Source organism: Haematobia irritans, chromosome 3 (assembly GCF_050003625.1).
Source record: "Haematobia irritans isolate KBUSLIRL chromosome 3, ASM5000362v1, whole genome shotgun sequence".
NCBI lineage: Eukaryota > Metazoa > Arthropoda > Insecta > Diptera > Muscidae > Haematobia > Haematobia irritans.
This window is the reverse complement of record NC_134399.1, coordinates 20,114,838-20,128,705: the sequence shown is the minus strand read 5'-3', so window position 1 is coordinate 20,128,705 and position 13,868 is coordinate 20,114,838. Positions and strand designations below refer to the sequence as shown.

General features: G+C 33.5%; 1 protein-coding gene across 1 annotated transcript; it reads left to right on the top strand.

Moving 5' to 3' along the window:
* Positions 1–3,710: 3,710 nt before the first annotated feature.
* On the top strand, positions 3,711–13,289 carry LOC142229278 (uncharacterized). Its single transcript, XM_075299822.1, has 3 exons — positions 3,711–4,361; positions 12,643–12,775; positions 12,859–13,289. The coding sequence occupies exons 1-3, from the start codon at positions 4,154–4,156 to the stop codon at positions 12,965–12,967; spliced, it is 450 nt and encodes a 149-aa protein (XP_075155937.1). The 5' UTR covers positions 3,711–4,153; the 3' UTR covers positions 12,968–13,289.
* Positions 13,290–13,868: the final 579 nt, after the last annotated feature.

Here is a 13,868-nt window from a genome sequence, read left to right as displayed (position 1 = left end):
AAAACAAAGGTATATTTTATTAGCAATTTTTTCTGAAATGTAATTTGGCATTACTTATCGCTACTATTAACGGTGCCTACTGTAGAGCCGAACCCGGACCTCAAGATATGATTTCGATTACCGGTATTAATAGAAAGAATCACTTTTTGCCTACACAGGAAAGTTATTATTTTTAAATCCCAGGTAATACTGCAAGTAGTAACTTTTTGATTACCGGTATTACTGAAAGAATCACTAGTGCTTACCAATTTTTTGCTGGGTAGTAATTGCTTCTTCAAAAGAGTAATATTCTATGTTAATAGGACTAAAGTAATTAATTTAAATTTCCATGTTTTCTATCCATATGAAAGATATATGTGGCATAAGTTGCTATATTCAATTGAATTGTCCAATTTAATCGATTTTGGCTAACTTTTGTTGGGCGGATTTGTCTTTTAAACATCTGAAATTGCAAAGTTATACAAAATATAAGAAAAATATTATTAATTAATTAATTCTATCGTTCATATTGATTTTTAACTTACAGTTTTCAAGAGTATTTCTTAGAGCCAATAAGGATATCAGCTTAATTAGCATTAAACAGTAAGAATATTCAAAAAATTACCATTACAAGACCTGTATAGCTGCAAGTGAAAAAAATTATTTTTAATAAATTGAAATTTTGGTTTTATTCAAAACGGACAAAATACCGTTTATAGAAAAACTTACCACATTGAAAAATCCATCCTGTAGGTATTGGAATCATATCCATGGACTAATGGGACGTTTTTGAAATTATTCTCAGAATATATTTGAAATAAAAAATATTATAAAATTAGACATAATTTCCACTTGTCAGTATAGCATTTAGTATTTAAGTTGGAGTTTAGAGGCTAAAATCGCAATTTTCATGATAAGTTGTCTTTAATAATCCATTAAAAAAATAATCTTTATAAAAAACTTGGTTTGGGCTATTCTCCATCAAGTTATATTTAAATTTGTATCGAAGACGTACAATTTTATAATTTTCTTAGTGATTTATTTTTAATTTTAGCGGCTAAACTCGAACTTAGTACTCACCTGTAGGAATTGCTGTAACATAAAAAAATAGATTCCAAAAAATAGACTCCAACCTGTGATCCAGATGTGGAATAAATATAGATCATGCTATTACCACTCATGTTGTATATTTTTTATGTAAATCAATTAAAAATCCGCACTAATTTTAAACTATTAACAGAAATATACAGTTCCTTAATCTATTATTTGTTTTTTTTTTTAATCAATAAAAAGCGTTTTTGATTTCTGTAACATCACATTCACTTCTCAGTTTCTAAAATGTTTCGAATAAATGTATTTTCATTAATAAACACCAATACCGCACGTACAATTTTGCAAAATTAAATCCACGTGTGCACTTCATAAATGCATCAATATAACTGAATGCAACAATAAAACTCAAAGACACAAATAGTCATAACGGATACATAGCTGCCGTAAAGAAAAACAACTCCACACACACAAGATCCCTTTCTGATCTCGCTATTGCAAGAAAACAACTCTCACCACAAAAGATACCAACAACACACAAGGAACATTCCATTGTCTCTAGAATCAAAACAACCAACAACAGCATAAATGACGCAATAACAAACACAAACAATCATACGAGATATACACAAAATGTCTCTAAAAACTCCCTCACATGATGCACTCACATTTTCCAGTAGCACGTTTATTGATTAGTTGGAATTCTATCTATAAGTTAAGGTTAAATATATACCAAATCTATGAGGAATCTATATAAAATTATATACACGCGTCAAGGATTATATTAACTACTTTTTATTCTACTTTATCTAAAATTTTCAATGTGAGTAAAAACACTCCAACATATAGTAAAAAGGGAAATAATCTGTAGGTAACCATCGTACGAATCGGTAATGTCGTTAAGTTAATTTTTACTACAAAAATTTTTTTCCATACAAAATTTTTTCTTAGTAAATTGTCCATATTTCGTAGTAAGATTTTTATATTGCCCATGTATATTTATAATAGAATCAACGATGCATTAACTACTGTATTGGAAATTTATTTAAGGAAAAATCCTTCCCATTTCGTAGTTAGTGAACTAAAAAACATTTACTGAATTTTTATAAGTTTTCCTTTAGCTAAGTTAATTTTCGTTGTGGTTACGAAAAATAAACTATATTAGAGTAAATTTGTTGAACTATGTGGAAGTTAAAATGGTCCTTAAATTTACAAGACACTTTTTTTTCTGTGTACATAACCATATAACATATGGTTGTTGGATACCATATACTAACATCACGTATCAAATTTCAACCGAATGGGAAGAACTTTGCTCTTCCAAGGGGTTCTGGAGGTCAAATCTGGGGATCGGTTTATATGGGGCCTATATATAATTATGGACCGATACCGACCAATTTTTACATGGGAGTTTGAGGCCATATATTAACATCACGTACAAAATTTCAACTGAATCAGATGAATTTTGGTCTTCCAAGAGGCTCCGGAGGTCAAATCTGGTGATCGGTTTATATGGGGGCTATATATAGTTATTGACCGATATGGACCAATTTTTGCATGGTCATTAGAGACCATATACTAACACCATGTACCAAATTTCAGCCGGATCGGATGAAATTTGCTTCTCTTAAAGGCCTCGCAAGCCAAATCGGGGGATCGGTTTATATGTGGGCTATATATAATTATGGGCCGATGTGGACCAATTTTTGCATGGTTGTTAGAGAATATATACTAACACCATGTACCAAATTTCAGCCTGATCGGATGAAATTTACTTCTCTTAGAGGCCTCGCAAACCAAATCGGGGGATCGGTTTATATGGGGGCTATATATACTTATGGACCGATGTGGACCAATTTTTGCATGGTTGTTACAGACCATATACTAAGACCATGTACCAAATTTCAGCCGGATCGGATTAAATTTGCTTCTCTTAGAGGCCTCGCAAGCCAAATCGGGGGATCGGTTTATATGGGGGCTATATATAATTATGGTCCTATGTGGACCAATTTTTGCATGGTTGTTAGAGACCATATACTAATACCATGTACCAAATTTGAGCCGGATCGGATGAAATTTGCCTCTCTTAGAGGGCTCGCAAGCTAAATTTGGGGGTCCGTTTATATGGGGGCTATACGTAAAAGTGGACCGATATGGCCCATTTTTAATACCATCTGACCTACATCAATAGCAACTACTTGTGCCAAGTTTCAAGTCGATAGCTTGTTTCGTTCGGAAATTAGCGTGATTTCAACAGACGGACGGACGGACGGACGGACGGACATGCTCAGATCGACTCAGAATTTCACCACGACCCAGAATATATATACTTTATGGGGTCTTAGAGCAATATTTCGATGTGTTACAAACGGAATGACAAAGTTAATATACCCCCATCCTATGGTGGAGGGTATAAAAAATAAATTATTTTTTTATTTGTGGATATGTACTATCCGTACCACTGTGACCACTAATAAATTGAATGTTTTCCATTTCATTTCAAATGATGAACGAAAGAATGAAAGACACAAAAAAAAATGCAAAATCAAGTTTAAAATTTATCATAATCAACGTTAGCTGCTGCAATACATCGAGTGTCAAATACACACCTAAGCGCACTCATCCACCCAGAATCATTGCCAGCCTCTAGATACTGTCGTCGTCACCAGTAACATCGTCATCATCTCTGATTCGGCATTATCACCCAAAGTCGAGTGTTGGATATTGCGCGTTCTCTTTGGTTTGCGGTTTGTGATGATATTTTCATTCACATCGGCCACTTGCAATTTTTTGCGGCAGTGAATGATCATGGATTCAGTTCGGGGACATCTATCGTTGGGCTTAAACATTTTGTTTTACTTACGAATCGCGTTGGTTTGTTTTGTTAAATTAGAAAAAGATTTGCAGAAATTATAAAAACCGAGAAAAAAACAAAAATAATCGGAAGAAATTTCATAAGAAAAGATTCGGGTTTGAAATTTTTGTTTAACACACGTACTCATAGAAACCTCACACCCACACACACACACACACACCTTAGGCGAGAAATTACCACCCGTTGTCGCCTTGGTTATAGCTTAATTTTGCCATTTGAAATTCCGTTTCCGTTCTTCTATACGTTATTATGGCGAAATTAATGACGCTGATATTTGTCGTTTGTTCAGCAGTTCTTTGGTATTTCCTGTTCTTTGGTGGAGGTATTAGCCGTTTCGGAAGAGGAGGTCCAAATAGTGGTAGTTCCAGTAGTTTTGGTGTCGAGGCCACAAATGGTCATGGCAGTCCACTGGAAGGACGTGATTATCATCACAGTGAACGTGGTGGCCATATTAAAAGTAAGCATCAATCATGATATTAAAATTAATGTGAAGTCAGTGACAATTATGCGATTGGACTAATAAGGAATATGAAAGCAAATACTCTTTGGAAAACTTATCATCGTTCTTGTTACGGAGAGCTTATATTTAAAATAAAAAGTGAATATGGTGCTCAGGAAGGACAGGCAGAGTTGCATATATGCTCCATAATGAGACGTATAAAAAATAAAAAAAGTGATCTGGATGGAACAAAATTACTTATAATCAATATATGCTCTAAGATCTTTTTTTTATTATATTGGGACTATATATGAATATAATGAAAATTCTAGTGAATCGATAGAAAACATTCCTACGTGATATCTTTGAAACCAAATATGTAGATTGGTCCCTGAAAACTGATTTATGTACCCAGTAAAAAAAGTGTAGCCAATAAACACATTCAGTGACCTAAAACAAACAAGTATATACGGCCGAAAGTTCGACCAGGCCGAATCTTATATATCCTCCACCATGGATTGCGTACACGCAAAAAAATAATTCTTTCCTCCCAAACGAAATTTTAGACAAACAAAGTTCGTTTCTCATTTGCTTTTCGTTGAAAGCAAGTGTATTTGGAAGAAAAGTATATACTTTTTGTGATAAACGTTTATTCTTTTCCGTGATGTAAAAACAATTTCATAAAGACTAACCCTAAAATGTCTGGCTAATTGCATTTTCCCTCACATCTTTCTCACTTCCACGAGGTTTTTTAGGTCTTAGCACCTTTTCTGTAATACAAACATTGTAGAAGAAATTATACGATTTTATTTTTAATTTTTTTTTTACCTTTCGCCTGGACGGAGAATCGAACCGCCGACCATGCAATTTGTAAGCCAACACACTATCCACTGAGTTATGTACCTGTTATGGTCATCAGTAGATAATTATCCATATAAGTTATATTTATATAGCATAGCTTGCGGCGCCCACGAACCGAATAAACAAATTTTATTTAACAGAAACAAACATTTAGTTTGGCACCGTGGAGCAGTGGTTGCTACGTCCGACTTGCATGCCAAGGGTCGTGGGTTCTATCCCTGCTTCGACCAAAGTTTTTTTTTGTTTTTTATACCCTCCATCATAGGATGGGTGTATATTAACATTGTCATTCCGTTTGTAACACATCGAAATATTGCTCTAAGACCCCATAAAGTATATATATTCTGGGTCGTGGTGAAATTCTGAGTCGATCTAAGCATGGCCGTCCGTCCGTCCATCCGTCCGCTCGTCCGTCCGTCCATCCGTCCGTCCGTCCGTCCGTCTGTTGAAATCACGCTAACTTCCGAACGAAACAAGCTATCGACTTGAAACTTGGCACAAGTAGTTGTTATCGATGTAGGTCAGATGGTATTGAAAATGGGCCATATCGGCCCACTTTTACGTATAGCCCCCATATAAAGTGAACCTCAGATTTGGCTTGTGGAGCCTCTAACAGAAGCATATTTCATCCGATCCGGCTGGTATATGGTGTTGGTATGTGGTCTCTATATATGGTGTTGGTATGTGGTCTCTAACAACCATGCAAAAATTGGTCCACATCGGTCCATAATTATATATAGCCCCCATATAAACCGATCTCCAGATTTGGCTTGCGGAGCCTAAAAGAGAAGCAAATTTCATCCGATCCGGCTGAAATTTGGTACATGGTGTTGGTATATGGTCTCTAACAACCATGCAAAAATTAGTTCACATCGGTCCATAATTATATATAGCCCCCATATAAACCGATCCCCAGATTTGGCTTGCGGAGCCTCAAAGAGAAGAAAATTTCATCCGATCCGGCTGAAATTTGGTACATGATGTTGGTATATGGTATCTAACAAGCATGCAAAAATTGGTCCATATCGGTCCATAATTATATATAGCCCCCATATATACCGATCCCCAGATTTGGCCTGTGGAGCCTCTAAGAGAAGCATATTTCATCCGATCCGGCTGAAATTTGGTACATGGTGTTGGTATGTGGTCTCCAACAATCATGCAAAAATGGGTCCACATCGGTCCATAATTATATATAGCCCCCATATAAACCGATCCCCAGATTTGGCTTGCGGAGCCTCAAAGAGAAGCAAATTTCATCCGATCCGGCTGAGATTTGGTACATGGTGTTGGTATATGGTCTCTAACAACCGTGCAAAAATTGGTTCACATCGGTCCATAATTATATATAGCCCCCATATAAACGGACCCTCCGATTTGGCTTGTGGAGCCTCTGACAGAAGCATATTTCATCCGATTCGGCTGAAATTTGGTACATGGTGTTAGTATATGGTATCTAAAAACCATGTAAAAATTGGTCCACATCGGTCCATAATTATATATAGCCCCCATCTAAACCGATCCCCAGATTTGGCTTGCGGAGCCTCTAACAGAAGCATATTTCATCCGATCCGGCTGAAATTTGGTATATGGTGTTGATATGTGGTCTTTAACAACCATGCAAAAATTGGTCCACATCGGTCCATAATTATATATAGCCCCCATATAAACCGATCTCCAGATTTGGCTTGCGGAGCCTAAAAGAGAAGCAAATTTCATCCGATCCTGCTGAAATTTGGTACATGGTGTTGGTATATGGTTTCTAACAGCCATGCAAAAATTAGTTCACATCGGTCCATAATTATATATAGCCCCCATATAAACCGATCCCCAGATTTGGCTTGCGGAGCCTCAAAGAGAAGAAAATTTCATCCGATCCGGCTGAAATTTGGTATATGATGTTGGTATATGGTATCTAACAAGCATGAAAAAATTGGTCCATATCGGTCCTTAATTATATATAGCCCCTACACAGAAAAAAATATCACCAAAATATTTCCAATTAAAAAGTTAATTGAAGTTGAATTTTTTTTTTAATTAATAAATTAATTTGTACAATTAACTTTTTAATCAAGATAGAAACATTAAGTTAATTAAGTCAATGATTGAAAATTTTAAAATTTTTAATTAAAAAGTTAATTGATACAATAAACTTTTAATCATATTCGGAAGACTAAGTCAGTTAAAAAAGTGATTAACATTTTTTTAAATTTTTAATTTAAATTTTTTTTCAAACAATCAATTGTTAATCCTAATAAAAATTCTAAGCCAATTCAAAAGGTAATTGAAAATAGTTACCTTTTTTTAATTAATAAATTAATTGAGTTTTGCAATCTACATCAATTAAATTTTTAATTGAATCAATTAAAAAATTAATTGAAATTTGGTAATGAAATCAATTAATTTTTTAATCAAGATTTTTTTCTATACCCAATTAAAACTGTGATTGATACTATCATTTTCGTGATTGAAGACATTTCAATTAAAAAATTAATTGGATCAATTAATTTGGTGATTGAATCAGAAAAAAATTTTTTTGTGTGTATATAAACCGATCCCCCGATTTGGTTTGCGGAGCCTCTAAGAGAAGCAAATTTCATCCGATCTGGCTGAAATTTGGTACATGGTGTTAGTATATGGTCTCTAACAACCATGCAAAAATTGGTCCATATCGGTCCATAATTATATATAGCCCCCATATAAACCGATCACCAGATTTGACCTCCAGAGCCTCTTGGAAGACCAAAATGTATCTGATTCAGTTGAAATTTGGTACTTGATGTTAATATATGGCCTCAAATACCCATGCAAAAATTGGTCGATATCGGTCCATTATTATATATAGGCCCCATATAAACCGATCCCCAGATTTTACCACTGGAGCACCTTGGAAGAGCAAAATTCTTCCCATTCGGTTGATATTTGGTACGTGATGTTAGTATAGGGTATCCAACAACCATGCAGGAATTGGTTCCTATCAGTCCATAATAATATATAGCTCCCATATAAACCGATACCCAGATTTGACCTCCGGTGCCTTTTGGAGAAGCAAAATTCATCCGATCTGGTTGAAATTTGGTACGTGGTGGTAGTATATGATATTTAACAACCATGTGAGTTGAAATTTGTGGATGACAGTCTTTCGTAGAAGTTTCTACGCAATCCATGGTGGAGGGTACATAAGATTCGGCCTGGCCGAACTTACGGCCGTATACACTTGTTTTTAATTTTTTTTACTTTTCGTCTGGACGGAGAATCGAACCGCCGACCATGCAATTTGTAAGCCAACACACTATCCACTGAGTTATGTACCTGTTATGGTCATCAATAGATAATTATCCATATAAGTTATATTTATATAGCATAGCTTGCGGCGCCCACGAACCGAATAAACAAATTTTATTTAACAGAAACAAACATTTTGTTTGGCACCGTGGAGCAGTGGTTGCTACGTCCGACTTGCATGCCAAGGGTCGTGGGTTCTATCCCTGCTTCGACCGGTGTTTTTTTTTTTTTTTTTTTTTTTTTTTTTTTACATATATTCGGGATATGTCCGGAAGATTCCGAAAAAATGTTCAACATTACATTGTACTATATTAAATTTTGAACTGTAAAATGTGTCTTATTAAAGACCTAAAGTCAGAAAAGAACAATGTTTGATATAAACAAAATGGACTGTGTTGTTGGTTCAAAAATAACTTTTTTTTTATTGAAAAAATAAAAAATTTGTAACAAACGAATTTTTTTGGTGTTAAAAGAGTAAAATATTCGAAGCAATTCAAAAAACTCTAAGAAAAGAAAAACGTTTTCCAAACCTTTTTTTCTTTGCGTGTAGAAACTTCTACTAAAGACTGTCATCCACAATCGAATTACTTGGGTTGTGATAATACTTACCGATGGCAAGGTAGCCTAAAACTTCTTAACATCGTCTTCTAAATTGTAAGTTAGTCCATACGTGGTGTATATAAGTAAGTCTATAAATAACTTACTTACCAGAATTTAAATCGGACCAATTTTTGTGTGATTTGGCATAGATTTATCTGAGGACTATATATAACTATAGGTCGATATGGACCTAGATTGGCATGATTGTTAGCGGTTATATACTAGCACAATGTACCAAATTTTAACCGGATCGGATAAATTTTGCTTCTCGAAAAGGCTCCGGAGGTCAAATCTGGAGACCAGTTTATATGGGGGCTATATAAAATATTATGTAAATTGGTTCAGATTTAGATATGGCTTCCATATATATGCATCGCTCGATTTTCCCAATTTTGGCCATAGTACTCTTATTTATTAACCAATGTTACTCAAATTTCAAATTTTGATGTACTGGCCGATCGTATTTATACGTACTTGTAGCTCTTACATAAGAATATTGCTCGATTTTTACAAATTTGGATTTATTACCCACACTGAGCGATTTTCTCTTTTTTAATAATGGGCTCAATATTAGTGGCATACTAACTCCGTACACCCAGAGAAGGAATATGATCACCTCAAACATGTTTTAGGGCAAAATGTTATTTTTGGGTGGTGACCATGTAACATGGTTTTCGCAGCCATGTTGTTTTATAGGAAATCATGTATCTGATTTCGGCAAGCAGGTTATATTTGACGAGAAAATAACATTTTAGTGATAAACATGTTACATGGTCACCATACAAGAATAACATTTTGCTCTTAATTTAGCGTCTTTTAGGGAGGTAGGGCCACAAAGTAGGGACAATTTCACCCAACACAATTTGTAATAATTTTTACATTTTGGTGGCTCTAGAGGAGGAAATTAGAAGCCGACAAGGCTTGATCTTTAACAATGTGTGGTAACAACAGTTACCACTCGTGCCAAAAAAATTCTAACAAAATTTGAAGATTACCACAAATCTGCCAAACAAATATTTCTATAGAAATTTATGTCAAAATGTTATTCCTGTAGAAAATTTTGTCAACATTTTATTTCTATAGAAAATTAAGTCAAAATTGTATTTCTATAGAATTTTTTTTCAAAATGTTATTTCTCTAAACAATTTTCTCAAAATTTTATTTCTATGGATTTTTTTCTCAAAATTTTATTTCTATAGAATTTATTATCAAAATTTTATTTCTATAGAATTTATTATCAAAATTTTATTTCTATACAAAAATTTCTCAAAAAAAAATTGTTTATAGAAACTTTTTCCAAAATTTTATTTCTATAGAGATTAAAAAAAAAAAAATACTATTTTTGGTAGAATTCTACCAACTGTGGCAACCGTGGTGGTAATACAAATTTATGTTCTAGGTTATATACGTTGCATTTTCATGTTTTAAGTTAATAAAGTACTTAGAACCATTTTTGTAAAATTTGTTTAAATTTAACGAAAACTATTGTAGGGAAAATTGTTTGGGAATGTATGGGAAAGTAGGGAACTTTTTTTTGTCCTTGTAGGGTAAACCGAACATTATCCCTGGCAACACTGACTATGAGTTATAGTGAGATTGAGACAAAGCACCCATAAACATGTACCCCTTAATTTTCTTAAATATGCAACTGCGGTTTATCTCCCAGATCTATATCAATGTTACCCCACAAATGCTTATGATTACTAATTCAGTAAGGGTGGTTTAGGGTATGATCAGTCGGCCCCGCCCGACTTTCAACTTTACTTACTTATTGATCCAATTAATTTGATCCACATAAATTATTGTATCAATCACCAAAGTCAATTAAAAAACCAGTAAGGAAAGTCTAAAGTCGGGCGGGGCCGACTATATTATACCCTGCACCACTTTGTAGATCTAAATTTTCGATACCATATCACATCCGTGAAATGTGTTGGGGCTATATATAAAGGTTTGTCCCAAATACATACATTTAAATATCTCTCGATCTGGACAGAATTTGATAGACTTCTACAAAATCTATAGACAAAATTTAAGTCGGCTAATGCACTAGGGTGGAACACAATGTTAGTAAAAAAAAATATGGGAAACATTTAAATCTGGAGCAATTTTAAGAAAACTTCGCAAAAGTTTATTTATGATTTATCGCTCGATATATATGCATTAGAAGTTAAGGAAAAATAGAGTCACTTTTACAACTTTTCGACTAAACAGTGGCGATTTTACATGGAAAATGTTGGTATTTTGACCATTTTTGTCGAAATCAGAAAAACATATATATGGGAGCTATATCTAAATCTGAACCGATTTCAACCAAATTTGGCATGCATAGTAACAATGCTAATTCAACCCCTTGTGCAAAATTTCAACTAAATCGGAGTTAAAAATTGGCCTCTATGGCCATATGAGTGTAAATCGGGCGAAAGCTATATATGGGAGCTATATCTAAATCTGAACCGATTTCAACCAAATTTGGCACGCATAGCTACAATGCTAATTCTACTCTCTGTGCAAAATTTCAACTAAATCGGAGCAAAAAATTGGCCTCTGCGGTCATATGAGTGTAAATCGGGCGAAAGCTATATATGGGAGCTATATCTAAATCTGAACCGATTTGGCTGATATTTTGCAAGTTTTTCGAGACTCATAAAATATTCGGATGTACGGAATTTGAGGAAGATCGGTTGATATACACGCCAATTATGACCAGATCGGTGAAAAATATATATGGCAGCTATATCTAAATCTGAACCGATTTTTTCCAAAATCAATAGGGATCGTCTTTGAGCCGAAACAGGACCCTATACCAAATTTTAGGACAATCGGACTAAAGCTGCGAGCTGTACTTTGCACACAAAAATACATCAACAGACAGACAGACGGACGGACAGACAGACAGACGGACAGACAGACAGACAGACAGACAGACAGACAGACAGACGGACATCGCTAAATCGACTCAGAATTTAATTCTAAGACGATCGGTATACTAAACGATGGGTCTCAGACTTTTCCTTCTTGGCGTTACATACAAATGCACAAACTTATTATACCCTGTACCACAGTAGTGGTGAAGGGTATAAAAATGAATTGTTTCCTAAATGTGTCCTTCCTCCGATTCTGCGCTTCTCTGGCTCGGAATCAATACAAAAATAATTAGTGTAAGGACAAAATCTTTGGAACCGGGCCTGCTTTTTTTCAGAGTATCGTTTATAATTGGAATTTTGTAAACTGACTGAGATCTATCCTAAATTTAATTTTATAGAGTGTAGATTCGAAGCTAAAGGGCTTCCTAAAAATGTCTTTATTTTAAAGTATATTTGGCTAGGAATCAATACCAAAATTCTAATTGAAGGCCAATACATTGGATCAAAGAACCTTTTTGTCCGACTATATTGTAAGGGTATAAAATGTATTTCCAAAGCGATATTTTTATTTATTTTAATTTAAGACCAATGAGGCGAAGTGCCTATATTCCTACCTTTTTATAGAGAAACATATCTGCCGTGGGTTTAATTGAAAACTTAATTTTTTGTAAAATCTTCTATTGCAGGAGACTTAAATCATTGCTGGCGCCGATATGATGGTTACAATTTACAAAATACCATAGTGAATAAAAAGGAACAATTAAAGAAACCATATGGAATTCTATGCCATTTTAAATGTACTTGGTTTTTCACAATAAGGTAGTTTGGCATTAACAAAAATCTAAAAACTATTCAACTAATTAAAATATTTTTTTTTTTATTTCTAATATGGATGCATTTAGTTTCCCCACCTGTGAATTCATCTACGATTATAAACTATCATGTTACTTATTCACATCACTGCCGGATTGTACCACAGTGAAATGTACACTGCTAAATTATTTTACATAATCATCAGACATTCAATCAGTCAATCAGACAGTCATTCATTCATTCATTCAGTCTAGAGAGAAAAAAGAAACCCCTTAGCCCATACCTACATAAGCTACCAGCAAAATCGGCAAAAGAGAAAGCAACCAATAAAGCAACACCCACAACTAATATTCAATTCAAAATGACTGCTGCTAAATTGCTACAGTGAAAATCTCAAATTAATGTATTAAATAAAATTATTTTTTTTTATTTTGTTTTATTTTATAAATTTTATTGTATCACTAACATAGGTTGTTGTAATCTCTAATTCTAAATACAAGAGTAAATGTTTATTTCTAAATCACTGTTAATCACTTCGATAATTACAATTAAAAATAAATAGACTAAACAGTACAATCACTATATATAAGTAAGTAACTACATATATAATTTTAATTATTTAATTTTTCAACAAAAACTACTTTAAATATACAGGATTATCAATTATATGAATTATTTTGATTTACTTATATTTGTGTGTTCAATTATTTGATTTTTGTTTGTAAATAAAAATAAGTTTTGACTCAAATTTAATACAAGAAAGAAAAAGATAAAGTCGGGTAAGGCCGACTATATGATACCTTAGAAATAAAATTTTGACAAAATTTTTACAGAAATAAAATTTTGACAAAATTTTTACAGAAATAAAATTTTGACAACATTTTTACAGAAGCAAAATTTTGACAACATTTTCTTTAGAAATGAAATTTTGACAAACTTTTCTATAGAAATAAAATTTTGAAAAAATTTTCTATAGAAATAAAATTTGGACAAAATTTTTACAGAAATAAAATTTTGACAAAATTTTCTTTAGAAATTAAATTTTGACAAACTTTTCTATAGAAATAAAATTTTAACAAAATTTTCTATAGGAATAAAA

What these genes read in the sequence shown, in the direction of transcription:
- LOC142229278 (XM_075299822.1), top strand. Translation starts at nt 4,154, where the DNA reads ATGGCGAAATTAATGACGCTGATATTTGTCGTTTGTTCAGCAGTTCTT. An exon ending in ACGTGGTGGCCATATTAAAA is followed by an intron (nt 4,362 to 12,642) that starts GTAAGCATCAAT and finishes CTTCTATTGCAG; the next exon opens with GAGACTTAAATCATTGCTGG. An exon ending in ACTTGGTTTTTCACAATAAG is followed by an intron (nt 12,776 to 12,858) that starts GTAGTTTGGCAT and finishes GGATGCATTTAG; the next exon opens with TTTCCCCACCTGTGAATTCA.